The 17,832-nt window shown below is 34.0% G+C and overlaps 1 protein-coding gene and 1 non-coding gene across 2 annotated transcripts in view; both read left to right on the top strand.

The window, feature by feature from the left end:
- DMD (dystrophin) overlaps positions 1-17,832 on the top strand; it is a 2,715,231-nt gene that overhangs the window by 214,972 nt on the left and 2,482,427 nt on the right. The window contains exon 2 of the mRNA XM_055122927.1: positions 10,327-10,398. Coding sequence (XP_054978902.1) covers positions 10,392-10,398 — 7 coding nt within the window. The 5' untranslated portion in view covers positions 10,327-10,391. The remainder of the gene's footprint in view (positions 1-10,326; positions 10,399-17,832) is intronic.
- On the top strand, positions 12,194-12,299 carry LOC129400550 (U6 spliceosomal RNA). The gene has a single exon (XR_008627772.1). It is a non-coding gene; the product is annotated as a U6 spliceosomal RNA (small nuclear RNA).

Raw genomic sequence — 17,832 nt, 5'->3', positions numbered from 1 at the left:
CTATTGCTCCAGCCATACGACTGACCATATATGTTTTCCACTAATCGAAGACCATGTAAAAGCCAGGGTAGGAAAATATTAAAAACATTTAAAAATTATTTTATTTATTTGGGTGGTTCTCAGCACTTACCTCTGCCTTTGTGCTTAGGGATCACTGCTGGTGGTGTTCAGGGGACAACATGTGTTATGAACCTGGGTCAACAGAATGCAAGACAATTACCATACTTGCTATAATATCTTTTTGGCCCAGATTGCCTTTATTATGTACGACTATAATTCAAAATGTAAGAAATGTTAGAAAGTTAATTTATCAGATACTAAAGTACAATATTTTATTGTCTCTTAACTAGTTTTCTCAATGTGTCCTTATATTTACATCAAGTACTTGTATCAGATACTAAGGTACATCTACAACCAACTGATGACAACTTTCCACGTAGCCTAAGCACTCCGGTCAATATCAGTATTGACTTCAGTAAATATCAGTCATAATGCCATGGCTGGAGATTAACTGTGGTCATGTCTCTGTTTCAACCCCCATTCCAAGATCTGTGATAGATAATAAGAAATTTGGTAAATTGACAATATCATAGTGTACTAATATTTGCTTCATTTTCTACTAATAGGGGAAGTATCTTTGCACAAATTATGATTACTATGGTTGTCCTACAAGCTATAATGAGTAAAATACTATACATTTTCAATTCTGTATAACCCAGGTAAATGCATATTACCAGAACAACAATATGCAAACTATCATTTGCAGCTAGCTGATAAATTATAATATTATACCTTATGAATAAAGAAACTGAAATTAAGAAAATTAGGTGAGTTATTTAAGGCCTGCGAGCAAATAGTCATGAGATTGTACAGCATTTACTCCTTCACATGTCACACTGTCTTCTCCAATGAGGTTAAACTGCTTCTGTAAACAATATATTAAAAATATGTGCACTTTGGGGACAGAGAGTTGATATAGCAGAAAAGGAGCTTACCTTGCATGCTTAAGATGCAGGTTCAACTCCTAGAGCCCCACATGGTCCCCCAAACCTACCAGGAGTGATTCCTGAGTGCTGAGGCAGAAGTACATCCTGAAGACAACTTGGTGTCGCTCCCAAACAAAACAAAACCCCCAGAAAATGCATAAACTCCAACGACGATCATTCAGCACTACTCTATGGTATTATGTTTGCTATTTTTCTCCACTTTATTCACTTTTAACTCAAATGCATTTCCGTATGATTTATTTTGGTAATTTTATCATTTTTATATGCCATATAAAATAATATTATTATATTATTATAATAATATAATACAAAATATGCTACTATGATATGAGAAGACTGGAAGGGTTGAAGTAAAGATTAGTTATTTCCTGCTCACCATATATTTAGTGATTTTGTGCTACTCTTACAGGCCAGACAAGTCATGTAATACAGCATGCAGTTCAGTAAAATGTAAGATTTGATTTTGAGTTTTTAATTTGAAAGTGAGCATTTTCTGGAGTGAGGGTCCACTCTAGCCGGCACTTTAGATATGAAGCAAAGAAGGTAGCCAGAGATAGTGCCATCACCTGAAGATTCTCTCAGAGAAAGGAGGAGCAATGTGAAAGCTCTAAGGAACATGCATTTTTATTTTATGTGAAGTTGTATCCTCAAGATTCTTTATTATTGTCACCAATGAGTATCACTTTAAGTTGCCTGCCTTTTAGTCTGACATTTTACCTGATGCATTTTATCTTTTTGCCATCTTCACTGAAGTGTCAGTGAACTTCAGAGAAGCTTATTTTGGATTCACAAGGAAGTGAATCTACTACTCTAGAAGCTCAAGTTGTAGCTAAAATGTTAAGATAAAAGGGTGGATACACATGCATTATCTTTAAGAACAAGGCTATTTCTGGGTTCTGGTTCCTATATTTCATATTATTTATTGTGGTAAGAGATATACCATGAAATCAATACTCACCTACTTTTTTTTGGATGAGGGTCTCCAATACAGTACTCAGGACTTTACTACTTGTCGCGCTTGGTAGCTCAAACCATGTGCCAGATAGTTTGGTGCTCAGGCCAAGTGAGGCTAGGGGCCAACAAAGTCCCACTGGAGATGATCGTGGTCAGAGACTTACAGGGCTATTCCTGACAGTTCTTGGTGTCAGAGATTAATCTGAGTGGACTCAGATGCGAAACGTGCTCTCCACCTCTTTGAATTACCTCTCTGACACTGTAGCTATTTTTTTTTAATATATAGTGCTATATTCTTTGTGATTTATTTCATTTAGCCCAATACATTTTGTAGCATGTGGGAGAAAATTCTTCCATTTTATGACTGATATTGAGTTCTATATAACATTTCCTATATCCAGTTATTGATGTAAATCTAGGTTTTCCCTACCACTTTACTATAGTAAATATACTTATAATAAATATGGGAGTGTATATCTCTTCAAGATTTTGCTTTCAAATCAAGCCCTAAAAGTGATGGCTTGATGATATGGAAATTCTATTTTTAATGTTGTGGTGGAATCTCCATACTTTATTTTTGTAGCAGTGTTATGCTTTACAGTCATAGAACCAATGTATAAGGAATGCAATTTCCCCACATCCTTGCCAACACATTATATATAATGTATATATGTGTGTGTGTCTGTGTGTCTGTGTGATTGTCCAGTGACAGTCAATGAAATGATATCTCATTATGACTTTTTAAATTTTCTTTATGATTAGTGGTGTTTAAATATTTTTTACTGGGGCCCGTGTGACAGTACAGTGGGTAGTGTTTGTCTTGCATGCAGGTGACCTGGGTTTGATCCCAGCATCCCATATGATCTCCTGTTCTTGGCCAGGAGTAATCCTGAGTGCAGAGCCAGGAGTAACACTGAGCATTGCCGACTGTGACCCAATTTTTTTTAATTACATAATAATAGGCTACTTAAATGTCTTTGATAAAATATATAAATCTTTGCCCATTTTTGGATCAGTAAAAGATATTCTTATGTAAGTCAGCTCTGATTCAACTGGTGACTTATTATATACTTTAGCGTTTAAATTAGAACTTGCAAAGTTGTTGGAACTAGAGTTTTATATATGCAGTATTCCAACTCCAGTCCTACCACCAGAGTCTTTATTCTTCCACCAGTGACCCGAGTTTACCTAACCCCAACCTGTTGTCTTGCCAGGTTTATTTCTAAGTTTAATTATTGTAGTTTTGGATCCATGATTACATTACTGTTGAATCTAATGGTTTAGATACAAGTCTGAATTTTCTGAATTATAGCCTGTACAAATGCTATAGGAATAGGAATACTATGATTATGTGATGGTCTATAGTATATTGTAAAGAGATTATAAGATACTGTTGCAATCTGTTCTCTCTCATATTAACTCTGGATTAGGATATTTCAATTTATAAATTCATTCAATATTTTGTTGAGGTTGTTTCTTTTCTCTTGTAGTATATTGCTTCTATTTATTTATATTTGTTTTGGTACAAGGATATTATTTGGAGTCTTCATACTACAGCAAATGTGAAAAAATTTCTTTACATTTTCTGAAGTGATCCCCACTAAGTTCAGCCTTCTTCCTGATTCTGTGCTCCTGGTTGTATTCAGGGTACAAGGAAACAAACGTGGGTTGGATATGTACAAGATATACAACTCACCCACTGTACTATCTCTTCTTCCAAAGCATGTGACTTTCTTTGTTCATCTATTGTGCACAACTTGCGGTGCTTTAACATGGTTCTCTGCTCAGGGATTGCTTTTGGGACCATATGCGGTTGGGTGCATGAAAGACAAGCATCTTACCTGCTGTACTATTGCTGTAACCCAACATATGTCCTCATAAATACTTTACTATTGTACTAGAGAACTAACCTTACTAACCATATATCTGTGTTTTGTATTCATGTTCATTAGTAGTTCACCCTCCACACAATAAAAGAAATAGCAACTTAAGGTAATTTAGAGAAGAATTTCTCAAAGAATTCATAGGTTTGTTTGCAAGTCCAGAGTATATGCTAAACTTAATACACCTTAAACATTTTTGTCGTTAGCCTTAACATTTCTTTAATGATATCTTGATGTAGTATTTATTAAACATTATTTAATGCAAAAAACCATTTTTAATGCAGATTAAGTATAAAAAGCTGTAGGATAGAATATTATTGCACAAGAAATCCCCACTGTTGTGTCAAAAATTATTGTAACTGAATACTGTTGAGTATTCAAGATATATATGCATACATATAAGAACATTTCCATTTTAGGTAATGTATTTATATTATTTTAATTATTTCCATTATAGTTATGGTAGTTGCTTCATATTTACCCTTGTTTAACAGGTCATACTATATTTAAGGAATTAGATTTTGTGGTGGAAATAAGTATCTCACATACATAAAATTATTTTAAGAATAACTGAGTGCAAAAATAGTACATATACATTAAACATTATAATATATAAAGAGCCATGCCATTAACTTGAAAGTAATGTAAGTTCCCAGAAAAGTAAATACTTACAATTCATTAAATCAATAGTTTTTTAATAGAAAAAGAAATATCAGAAGTGTACATTATGTAATACAGTTAATATTTTAAGTAAAAGAAACAAAACCAGAATTTCTGAGCAGACAACAGAGTATAAATACTATCCAGCTAGCCCTTGATGATGTATAAGGAATATATAGATAGATAGATAGATAGATAGAGAGAGAGAGAGTGTTTAAATATGGGAAACGATCTAAGAACCAGTAATAAATTTTTAAAACTCTTCAGTGTTACTTATTAAAAGTTACTGTTTCATTACAAAGACCCCTTAACAAAACACACATAAAAATTAGGTTCTGAAGGTCACTGTGAAAACTGTGTGTACTTATACATACATTTTCTACACTTAACATTGAAAAATATGTCCAAATTTGTAAAAAAATGTGATTTTGTATGACCTAGAAGAATTTAAACATTGGCTGAGGCAGGAATCAGATATTTCACATAAGATGAGCTATCTTATGTAGAGTGCAAAACTGAAAATAGAGTCACAGAAAGAAAGAACACTTAAATAGCAATTTAGTATCAAAAAGCAGGATCTGATAAATATCTTCATTATACATTCCCATTTAAAATATCATACAATAATGGTTTGATATTAAACATTTAAAATCTTTTTTATGGAAAAGTGTGTTGACAGTGTTAATAGTTTCTAGAAGAATAAATGATGTATTTGAGTAGAGAAGGTACAAAATATAACTGTGTAGGTTTGAAACACCTAAGTATATTTTGCAAGCCTAAGTTTTCTTCAGTTGCTCATTGCTGTCTCCACAGTGACCACTCTCAAGAGCTTGCTCAACTATAAAAAGTTAGATAATAAAGGTAGGAGGAGTATAGAGTCTTACTAATAGAAATTCCATAGTAGAAAAATCAGTAAAAATGTAAACTAACTGTAGCTCACTAGTTTATACTTCCCTTTGACATAACAAAAGAATATAGCATCAAATAAAATATATTATATATGACATAAATTTAGTATAAACATATAAAATTATGTAGAACTTTATATTACATATCAGTAAAGAAAATATAAATGACATGTAAGTATATTTATGTATCTCTTAATTTAATTAAAATATAAATGATATATAATCATATCAATATTTCAATATGTCCAATTTCAAAACAAATCACATTCAGAAGTATATACAATATAAATTCTAATTGCATATACATATAGTTATAGTTCTGACTATTAGGAATGAAAAATATACTTTGGTTACCTCTTTCAAATTGCATTTTTTCTATGAAGGGTAGTCTTCCTCAATTTTCAAGTGGTACTTGAGAGGTCTAGGCATCTCTTTTGGCAATTCTCAAACAACTGGGCCTGTGGTTCACTGCAAGGGCTCAGACCCTACCCTGAGATGTCAGAGACTACCCAGGCCATTCTGGCATTATGTGGGGCCTCTTGGACCACATCCTTTGGTGATTGGAGGCCTCTAGATTTGCAGCCGACCATGCTCTGGGGACTATGTGGTGTCAGGGATTGACCCAGGGTTGGCCTAATACCAGGAACACACTATGCCTCCCCTATTCCATCTCTCCAGGCTCTCCACTTATCATTCATCATCATAAGGAACTTATACTTTGTCAATGCTATGAATACCACTAGAATTATTCAGAAGTTTTCATACCCTATTAAAAGAAGACAGAATTTTTAAAAATAAAAACTACCCATAGAAATACCGAAGGAAAAAATAATTGGTTTGCTATAATTTGTAGGTTCAAAGATATGTGCGAATATGTGTAAACATATACACGGTCTAAATAACTGTTATGCATACTAATCATTATCATAATTATCAGTCTAAATAATAGAGATTGTTGTGTATCTTGCCCGCACGGCAGAGCCTGTCAAGCTACCCATGGCGTATTCAATATGCCAAAAATAGTAACAAGTCTCACAATGGAGATGTTACTGCTGCCCACTCGAGCAAATCGATGAGCAATGGTACGACAGTGACAGTGACAGTTGTGTAAATGCACAGAAGTTTCTTTTTGTATTCTATCTGAGATGACCGGCTCATCTATTTGGGGTTTCTAGAATACTCGATTTTTTTTCCATATTACTAAATGTCAGTAGCATTCCCCAGACCACCAAAATTACCTATCAAATAGTAATATTTTAGTTTTGGATAGTGGGAAAAACTTGTACCTCATATTTAAAATTTCGACAATATCTTTTTATATTAAATATTGATTAATTTTTGTGTTCGGTCCAAAAGTGGCACTGTCATCTTGTTTCTTAATATTAATTTCTACTTTTAAGTAAAAAGTAGTTCTGAAAGACCAACAACAACCAGGAGGCTTAATTAAAACAAATATTTCTGGGTAATTGGTAAAAAGACTCCCAGTCTTTCAGTCTTTATCCCTAGCTTAGGGATAGAGTCGGAAAATTTGCACTACTTATATTAGCACTGTTGTAGCACTGTTGTCATGTTGTTCATCGATTGGCTGGAGTGGGCACCAGTCACATCTGCATTGTGAGACTTGTTGTGACTGTTTTGGCATATTGAATACGCCACAGGGAGCTTGCCAGGCTCTGCCGTGAGAGCAGGATACTCTTGGTAGCTTGCCGGGCTCTCCCAGAGGGATGGAGGAATCGAACCCGGGCTGGCCGCATGCAAGGCAAACACCCCTCCTGCTGTGCTATCGCTCTTACATTTGCCATTAAAATATTTAAGTATGTGAAAATCATAAAATGTAATACTTTCCTTTATATTGTACATAATCAGGACATACAATTATTTTGTTATTATTATACACATTTGAAGAATTAGATTGAACCAAAGTTATAAAATTTGGGGAACTTTCTAGGTTACCCAAAAGTAAGGCTCTATCACTGGTATAAACTATATTTAATTTTTAAATATTTTAATAAATTTCTTTACAAATATGATATTTTTACAAATATGATGAACTAGCTTTACCTGATTTTTTATGATAGAGTAGCTCTGAGTTAATTTTAAGAAGTTTAATGAAATTCTTTACAAGTATGATTTTTTATAAATTTAATGGAGTAGATCTAGGTGGTTTTTTGCAAATGTGATGAAGTAGTTCTAACTTTTAAAAAACATAGAATGTATTTACACTGAATATTAGTCTAAATAAACTCAATTTCTATTCTGAATTCTGAACACATGACCACCTGACAATATTCTGATAAAAGTATGAAAAGTCGAAGAACAGATAGGCTACTTGTATTTTTATGTTTTCACTCTAATTTGTTTCCACTAGGAAAACTCACTTGTTTATTGAAAGTTACACAGTGCCTCCTTCTCATTTTAATATTTTTGAAAGCATTATATCAGTAACATCATTCCTTCTTATTGCTTCAAATTTTGTAATAGATTGTGCAGTAATAGGCTTACTTTACAAGGAAAGCAATCATTATACTTATTGATACATTCAGTAAATTTTATCCTCAACCTCTTAAATATATTGGTTTCAGTTCTATGATTAGATTTGATTTTATTAAAAACAATTTTTATACAATGCCACTGTTTTGTTTTAATTTTAATGAATTGCATATACATATATATTTTAAACATGACAACACTTGAAACAGTTATAATTGGGTTCTGTGGTTCTTTCACTTCTGTCAGTCAGTCCTAGCTCATTCCCATCCCCAAAGATAAACAATATTACTACCATCTTCCCTATACTTTTGAAAATAAAAATATAAAGGGCACTCTCTAGGACGGTGTGGTACAATAATGTGTATGCATGAAACCCTGCATTCATATTTTTGTAAAACATGGTGAATAAACTAAATTTTGTTTTTTGCTTTTTGGGTCATACCTGGCGATGCACAGGGATTGTTTCTGGCTCTACACTCAGAAATTACCCTTGGTGGTGCTCAGGGGACCATATGGGATGCTGGGAATTGAACCTGGGTCGGCCGCGTGCAAGGCAAATGCCCTAGCCACTGTGCTATTGCTCCAGCCCCTAAACTAAAAACAAAAAATAATGTCTTGAATATAAGTCATGAACTATAAAATAGGGAGAAATAGGTTTAGGTAATATAATACTGGCTTTAATTATGTTTATCTGAACTCCAAAGCAAAGGAAACAAGGGCAGAAAAAATGCCCCCAGAAACCAGAACAAAAGGCTTATGAATAGGGAAACAATTCACAAAAAAAAAAGTATCCTGGGGCCAGAAAGATAGTGCAATGGTTAAAAGCTTATTAGTAGTCAAGATATACGAAGAACTAATACTTTTAAAAAAGTAATGCCTTTAAAAAATTAATACTTTTATAAAAGTATTACTCATTAGGGAGCAAATAACTTGTCAAAAATGAACAGAAAATTTATTTCTATGAAGATACCTATCAAATGCGAAAAAAACGAATTTTTAAGGCTAATTCAAATAAAAACAAAATTAAAATACCACATATCAGGTGAATAATAGCCAATATTAAAACCCTCAAACAACAAATGTTAGGGGTATATGGAGAAATAAAAAATCCCCGTATATTATTATTGGTGGGAATGCAAACTCGTCTATCCCTATGGAAAACAATATGAAGGTTTCCAAATAGATTTTTCTATTTGTTCCAGGAATTCCACTCAATTCAGGGCATATGAACACACAAATCCAAAAATGTAAGTTGAGGGCATGCTAAATACAGCAGCCAAACTGTGAAAACAACCCTTGTCCAAAAACACCTGCGTAGACGAGTAGAAAAGTCAAGGTCTATGCAAAATGAAATACTACTCAGCTCTATTAAAAGATGAATTCTTGTGATTTGTAATGTGGAGGGAAAGGGGCTGGTTATGATCATTTAAACAAGTTAGAAGAGAAAGAGAAGGACAAACAGAAAGACACGGTTATTTCATGTGTGGCACAGAAATCAGTCAAAGGCACAGACAGGAAAATCAAAGTAAACATTTGGATACTGACTGAAGCTGAGTTTACCAGAGATGAGGAGAGATCAGGCTGAAAAGGTGGAGAGGAAACTGATGAATGAGGTGAAGGCAAATTGGTTTGAGGTGGTGGATATAGTGTGGGAACACACTTAATTTTTTTTTATTGATTCACCATGAGTTACACTTACAAAACTTTCATGTTTGAGATTCAGTCCTACACTGATCGAAAACCCATCCCTCTATCAGTGTACATTTTCCACCACTAATGTCCCCAGTATCCCCTCACCACTCCTTCTTCCTCTATGGCAGACAACTTCCCTCTTACTGTCTCTCAACTTGTGGGTATTATGGTTTTCCATACAGGTAATGATAGGCCATCATGTTTGGTCTTTTATCTACTTTCAGCACACATCTCACATCCTGGGTGATCCCTCCAACTATCATTAACTTGTGATCCCTTCTTGGAAGCCTGCCTTATGAGCTGGGGGAGAAGGCAGCTGGGAACACACTTTTGATGAAGAATGATGCTATATCTTAAAGCATAAGCAGTGTTATAAACCATTACCTCGAATAAAAGAATTGTTGGAAAAATAAATGAATATAGAAATATCTAGGGCTAGAGAGATAGTACAACAGGTAGGGCACTTGCCATGCACAGTTTACTGTGTTCAATTGCTGGCACTGCCTCTGATATCCTGAGCGCTATCAGGATTGATCTTGGAGCACACAGACAGGAGTAAGTCCTGAACATTGCCAGATGTGGTCAAAAAATACTATATTCATAATAAATATAAATTAATATTTTCAAATTTTGCATACATTATATACCATATTATATGAACTACCTTAGAACCTGTTCTCACGTGAACTGTATCTTAGAAATAAGTAATTTTACTTCTGGATCTGTTCCTAGGTGTAGCACCTGGTGGTGTTTGGGGAACCTTACGCGGTGCCAAGGATCGAACCAGGGTTGGCTGCATGCAAGGCAAGTGCCTTAACCCCTATACTATCTCTCTGGCCAATTAAAAAATATTTCTTATGGTGGTATATTATTTCAGTATCCAGTTATACTGTAATTTACTTAACGAGACTTACCAATGATTATTTTGGTCACTTCTGATTGTTGGCTAATATAAACAATAGCCAATTTTCTACTTAGGTCACTATTATATATGCATATATAAAGAAATTCATAGAAATGAATTTGTTAGGTCAAAAATATGTGTTTTTGCCTTTTATCCTTTTCTACTCTAATCAATAATACATGAAAGTGCCGGTTTCCCTTGTGATCTTGAACATGATGTGTCATAGTATTTTGGGATATTTGCCAATCAGCTGAAAATATTTCAGTAGGATTTTAATTTCCATTCCTTACATTGATGAGATATTTAGAAATTCTGCTTATGTTTAAAATTGATATTTTATTTGCTTTTCTGGAAATGATTTTCTTTTCTAACTTCTCTTTTGTCCAAGTAGGAGATAGAGAAATTGTGGCTCTGTGAAATAATGTAGTATTCATTAGGATTAGTTACATTACTTCATCAAAGATAGCACCAAATAGAGTGACTAAAATGAACAAAAAGTATTTTCATCTCTTATTCAAATAGAAATACATAATCTATGGATCATCTCATGGCTTCTACTTATGTACCCAAGATAACATTTCTAGAATTCTTAATATCCCTCAGATCAAGACAAATGGAGAAGTCTATTGGGTGGAAAGTTGATTAAGGATATATACAAATGCTTGGGATTTTTTAGGTTGGCATTGGTATCATAGCACAGAATGAGAATATACCAGCTTGGGTAAAATTTAGAAATGAGGCCAGTTAAAATAGAAAAAATTTCAATTAGTCCTTATATTTTATTTTGAATTGTTTCCTGCAAAAAAATGAGTTTGTAAATACTTATAAGTCAAACTTGTTTTGAATATTCTGTCGCCTTTTAATGTTTCTTTTAATACTTTATTATCTTTTGAAATCTGTAATTCCTTTCATTAAATCTAGTTGGAGTCATGAATGGCACTGGTCTTTGCTATTTATGCCTTTTCTTCCCTTAGTCTTTTTTTCATGAGAGATTAAGAACTATGAATTATCAGCTTCATTGGCATTTGAATGCATGACACCAGAAATAACATTTATATCCTTAATATTTAGCATTACGTATTCACATATTCTCATTTTAAGTATTTTCTAAGCACTTTTCCATTAATAGGATCAATCTTTATGGACGGATTTGATAGCACTGAACTGCACTTATTTATTTACTTTATTTCTGTCCTGAATCAATTGCTTCTTGGAATTTTTTTGAAATGGTAGGATGTAAAGAAGCTCATATGATAGCTTAAGGATAGATATAGCAAAGAGAGCTTGAAATGTTCATTAAATTGGATTAATAATTGAAATAAGGGTAATATACTTTCTAAAAGGTAATTTAATGACTTGGAAAATTTAATTATGGTGATCTGATTAAATTAATGTGTCTCAAAACATTGGTGTCATCAAAATTGATTTGTGAGTACCACTGCAATTTTATATTGATGAAGCAAAAAGAACTAGAATAATTTTGCCCTCAGTGAAGAATCAAAAGACTCAAGGTCTAAAGTGAAGATTCATATTACAATAACCTCTTGTTGCCATTCCTATTTCTCCTCTTCTTTTTCTCTTCCTTCATATTTTTCTCTATTTTGCTTTCCTGTACATTCACATGTCTCACTATTTTCTCACATTTTATGCTGATTTTCTACTTCTACTATGATATGTTAAATTTTCTGATCCCTAGTTCTCCCTCCAGCAGCACATATAACTAAAATTTAAATAATGCAGAGATGATAACCATAGCCCCTATACAAGTATGACACAAATTCATGAAGTGTTCCATTAATAATTAAATAAATTTTCTGATCCCAGGAAAGTTTTCAGTTTTCCATATGTGTGTGTATTAGCAAGAAAATGAGATAGAGCCCCATCACAAATATCTTTTCCACTAAAAATATGTGTTCCTGAGAGACAGTACGGATGTCAAGGTGCTTACCTTATGTGTCCAACCCTGGTCAACCAATGACATCACACCATCCGCAGTTGCCTATGAGCAAAGCCAAGTGTAAGACTTGAGCACTACTGAATGAAGAAAAACTCCACAGTGGAACACTTTTGACTGCTCAAAAAATTATGTTTAGGGCCGGAGCAATAGCACAGCGGGTAGGGTGCTTGCCTTACACGCGGCAGACCCGGGTTCAATCCCCGACATCCCATACAGTCCCCCAAGCACGGCCAGGAGTAATTCCTGAGTGCAAAGCCAGGAGTAACTGCTGAGCATCCTGGGTGTGACCCAAAAAGCAAAAACAAAAAAAAATATGTTTTTTGTTATTTATTATTATATGTACATATTAAACAAAATACCAATTGTATTTTAATTATTTTAATGTCATTTGATTTATTGCTAACATGGCATTCTTAAAGTCATTGTTAAAGTTGTTCTATACTACAGCCTTTCACTTCACTTTCTGTGGGTCAAGAACTTTGAAACATCAATTTTAATATGTAGTATCAATTTTATGCATATCTTTATTATTATAAAGTATATATTATATAATTTGCATAATTTTATTAAAGTATATGTATACATGACAGAATTATTTCCATTTTAGCCAGTTTTAGTCTTCAGTGAAATTAGATATATTAGACATTAGATATATTTGCATCGTTATCCATCTTTTGAATCATACCAAATTAAAATTTATAATTCTTTTTTTATAACTTTGCTTTACTACCCTGTCCACCTCCTACTAGGCCTAGGTTTTCATCATTATGCCTTCTGTCTCTGCATGTTCATGCTTTAGGTATCACAAATAAGGACTCATGCAATAATTTTATTTTTGTGACTTATTTCATTGCTTATGTAGTCTTCAAGACTCCACATTTAATAGAAAGTGTCAAAATATCTCTCCATTTAAGATTGCATAGCATTTATGTGTCTATACTTTTTATTTTTCTTTTCTTCCATCAGAGAACACTTAGGTCGCTTCTACTTTTGGCTGTTGTGACTAATGCTACAAATGTATGCAAATGTTTTCTTTTTTCAGTTACTGAGGATCTGTACCTAGAAATGAAATTGCTGAATCATATGTTATTTTGATTTTCTGAGTTTTTGGAATCTCCATCCTGTTTTCTATAGTATCTGCACCATTTTATAGCATGGACTGGGTTGCAATTTTTCATATCCTTTCAATAATTGTCATTTTCCATCAATTTTATTATAACATAATAACTATAATAAATTATTTAAAGTAATAACTCATTGTGGCTGTGATATTCGTTCTCAGTTTCATTGCAATTGGAGGTCGTGGTTTTAGGCCACACCTGGTGGTATTCAGGATTTGCTCCTGGCTCTGTACTCATGGATCACTCCTAGTGAGTTGCAGGGTCCATATATATTCCTGGGAATTGAACAGTAGTCAACCAAGTGCAAAGCAAATGCTTTAAACTCTGTACCATCATTCTGGCCCCCACTTTCTTAATTATTCATAATGCTGAGTATATTTCCATGTACTTGTTGATTATTTGCACATCTCTGGAGAAACGTCTGTTCAAGTTCATTAGACATTTTCAAGTTGTGTTTATCTGCTTGAGTCTGTTGTTTTAGTATTATTGCTGAGTCATTGGAGTTTTTGTATAGTCTGGAAATATACCACTTCTAATATAATATTCACAATTTTTTAATTTTATGGGTTGCCTTTTACTATGTTGATATATCTTTGGATTCTTAATGTTTTCATATTTGATGCGCTACAATCTGTATTTTTTGTTACTTGGTGCATTTTTATGTCATTTCCAATAAATCATTGCCAAATTAATTGCTGTGAGGCTTCCCCCCCATGTGATCTGCTAAGAGTTTTAGAGTTTTAGATTTTAGATGTAAGGTTTTGATCCATTTTGAGTGAATATTTCTGTGGAGAATAGTAATACTCCAATTTTATTATTTTATATGTTGATGTCATTTTTCCATCATACTTTGTTGAGAAGACATCTTTATTATCTTATGTGCTTCAAAGTTCTGTTCTTTCATTTTTGTTTTTGAAAGGAGCTAAGCAGTTAGCAGTTAAGGGACCCAGGATTCACTCACAGTGATATGTGTCCAACAAGGCTGGATAATTTTTAATACTGGGGCCTATCAGTACAAGGAGCTACTGGGGCCACTCTGGACAGTGCTGGGAGGCAATGGGCTTACAAAAGGGGACTTCGTGTATACAATGCATTCAGGGAAGACCTTTTAGCAATCTCTCACTCTCACCCCAAGTCTTTAAAGTATTGTAAGATAAAAAATATCACTTCATGAAAATATGTAATTCATGCACAGAAATTTAAATCAACTCTAGGGATAAAGAACTCAATTGTGTAAAAGTGCATTTTAGACTTGAAACAGATTATGTATCAATCAAAATAAAATATTGCCACAAGTGCTAGTTTTTCACCAATGCCCCTGACGTCAAAGTATTAATAGGATAAATTGAAGAAACAGGAAATATAAAGTTTGATTGACAGGTCCCTTGGCAGGAAGCCAACAGTAGGCATTTGTATTATTATCATTCTTATCAGCATACATTTATGAAGTATTCTAAACTTCATGTTTTTTTTTCTGTACAATCTGAAACTAGACCTGGGTAACTAAAAAAAATGAATAAGGGATTTAAAAATACACCTTTTAAAATTAAAGGAAGCTTTTGTTTGCATTACTTATAGACTGTCAGAGAATAGTTAACTTTGGGGGAAATGCCTGTCATTGGAGTTTTATGGCTTTGCTCATGTCTCCACCTCTGCTTCCCCTAGAAACAAAATATTTGTGGAGGCTAGGGATGTGAATCAGACACCTAGAAAGAGTTCATTCAAGTTGTTTCCAGATTTTGGCTATTGTGAATACTGTTGTAATGAACGTAGGAGTGCCCAAGAACAGATGAATGGATAAAAAACTATGGTACATCTACACAACGGAATACTATGCAGCTGTTAGGAAAAATGAAGTCATGAAGTTTGCCTATAAGTTGATGGACATGGACAGTATCATGCTGGGTGAAATAAGTCAGAAGGAGAGGAACAGGTATAGAATTACTGCATTTATTTGTGGTATATTATATATATATGTATATGTATACATATATATTAGAAGACTAATACACATTGCCAGGGAAAACAGGGGCTAGGGGGACTGGTCAATGGTTGGAATCAACCACAAGTGTGCGTGGAGTGAAGGGTAGGTAAGATAGAGAAGAAACATTATGACAGTAATAGCTGGGAATGATGATGCTGGACAAGATCTGAGTGTTAAAAGTAGGTAAAGGGATATTCTTGATGACCTTTCAGTATCAATATTGCAAACCACAATGCCCAAAAGGAGAGAGAGAGAGAGCTAGAGACAGAGACAGAGATAGAGACAGATATATAGACAGAAGAAAATCCCTTGCCTAGAGGCAGGCTGGGGAGTGGGGAGGAGGTGGGGAATGATGGAAGGGGACCTGGGGACACTGGTGGAGGGATGGGTGTTGGAATACTGAATGACTGAAATCCAATCATGAACAGCTTTCTAAGGGTCTCAGAGAGATTCAATAAAAATATTAAAAAGAAAATAAAAGAATCAATTTGGTCAATAGAGTGATGAGACATAACTTGAGATGCCTAGGAAAATACAACTGAAGTGGACAAAAATCAGTATTGCTCCTGACACGTATGGCAAGGAACTGTAATCAATAGCGATGGTCCAGAGGATAATGGAGGAATAGTAGACATCTGCCATGGACTTTGTCTTAGTAGAGACTTCATATACTTTGCAAAAATATTCTTATACAATGTCAATGTGTATAGTGACTTTATTAACATATAAATAGTTAAATTGTAGAGATATATTTATTTCCTGTGGCCAAAGAAGCAGTGTTGGAAAGAGGCAAAACCCTTAGGTTTGGACATACACATCATTTCAACCATCACACAAACTCAGTCACCCTGAGTTATTTGATACTCCCTTATCAAATTACCCTGAATTAGTTACTTAAGATAATTAGTTGCCTAAGACCATAGATGTAAATATCACTCTAGGATGTGATATTTACATCTAAGACAGTAGATGTAAATATCACTCTAGGATGTCTGGCCTAAATGATAATTGAGAGTTTATTTAGCAATGTTATAAAATAAAACACAGTATTTGTATTGATTCTTTACAGGTGTAGTCATAACCCAAAACTTTGAAATAATGAATAATTACAGTGAAAATGATATCACATACAAGGACAAAAATGAGATCACCCTAAACTTTAAACAGAAGACTGAACATCTCTAAACATACTGAAAAAATGACACCTGTTTTTGATATTTTTTTAAGTGGCAGTTTGGGGGCTGACTGTGGTTCAATTTCTAGCACCACATATAATCCTTCATGCACCACCAGAATTGATCCCTGAGCAGAGATAGGAGTAATCCCTGAGCAAGACAGGTGCAGTCCAGCCCTCACATCTTTCAGAAAGTGACAGATTTTTAAGTAGCAGAACATAAAAATGCTAAAGAGAAGTATAGCTGGCTATATAATGCTTGAATTTTGTACTACTAAGCCCTTGATGGGCCATGCCTCTCCTGTTTTTTTAAAGCTCAGTTTAAGCACTCAGAATTTTTACAATTTGTATCACTTCTTCCTTGCATTTTTCTTTCCACTATTATTTTGAATTCCTTAAGCATGCCATTTAGTAATTAGCTATCCTTCATCGGTAATGTATTAAAACCCAATACATTTCCTCTGTAAGGATGAAGTCTGTATAAAAATAGAAGAAACTAAGAGTCATAATCATTAAAACATTCAAATGATCAAGGTCTCACTGCCCATGAACTTAGAGGTCCATTTTGGTAAATATTAAAATTTAACTAGTAACACCAATACCATAGTTTTCATAGTTACTTTTAGGGAATAGTAAATGTTGCTGCTTCAATCAGCTCTACATTTGATAAAGTAAACTTTTAAAACATTTTGGTGGGGGTGAAGGTGCAGTAACTGTGTACATCAATATTCTAAATGCTAACATAATTGTAATCCAGTTACCTAAACTACAGGAAAAATAGCGAACTTGAAAAAAGGTTTAGGGGTTGGAGCTATAGCACAGCAGGTAGGGTGTTTGCCTTGTATGCGGCCGACCCGGGTTTGATTCCCAGCATCCCATATGGTCCCCTGAGCACCACCAGGGGTGATTCCTGAGTGCAGAGCCAGAAGAAACCCCTGTGCATCGCTGGGTGTGACTCCCCCCCGCCCAAAAAAAAAAAGGAAAAAATTAGAAGAAAACATGCCTGTGGTCAATACTAACATATTCTCAGGAACAAATGAATACAACTTCCCTCATAATGTATATCAACTAGCATTGAGGAATAATGTTAAATTACAA

This window comes from Sorex araneus, chromosome X, assembly GCF_027595985.1.
Source record: "Sorex araneus isolate mSorAra2 chromosome X, mSorAra2.pri, whole genome shotgun sequence".
In the NCBI taxonomy this organism is placed as follows: Eukaryota; Metazoa; Chordata; class Mammalia; order Eulipotyphla; family Soricidae; genus Sorex; species Sorex araneus.
The sequence above is the reverse complement of the archived record's forward strand: the minus strand, read 5'-3'. Positions and strand labels throughout refer to the sequence as shown.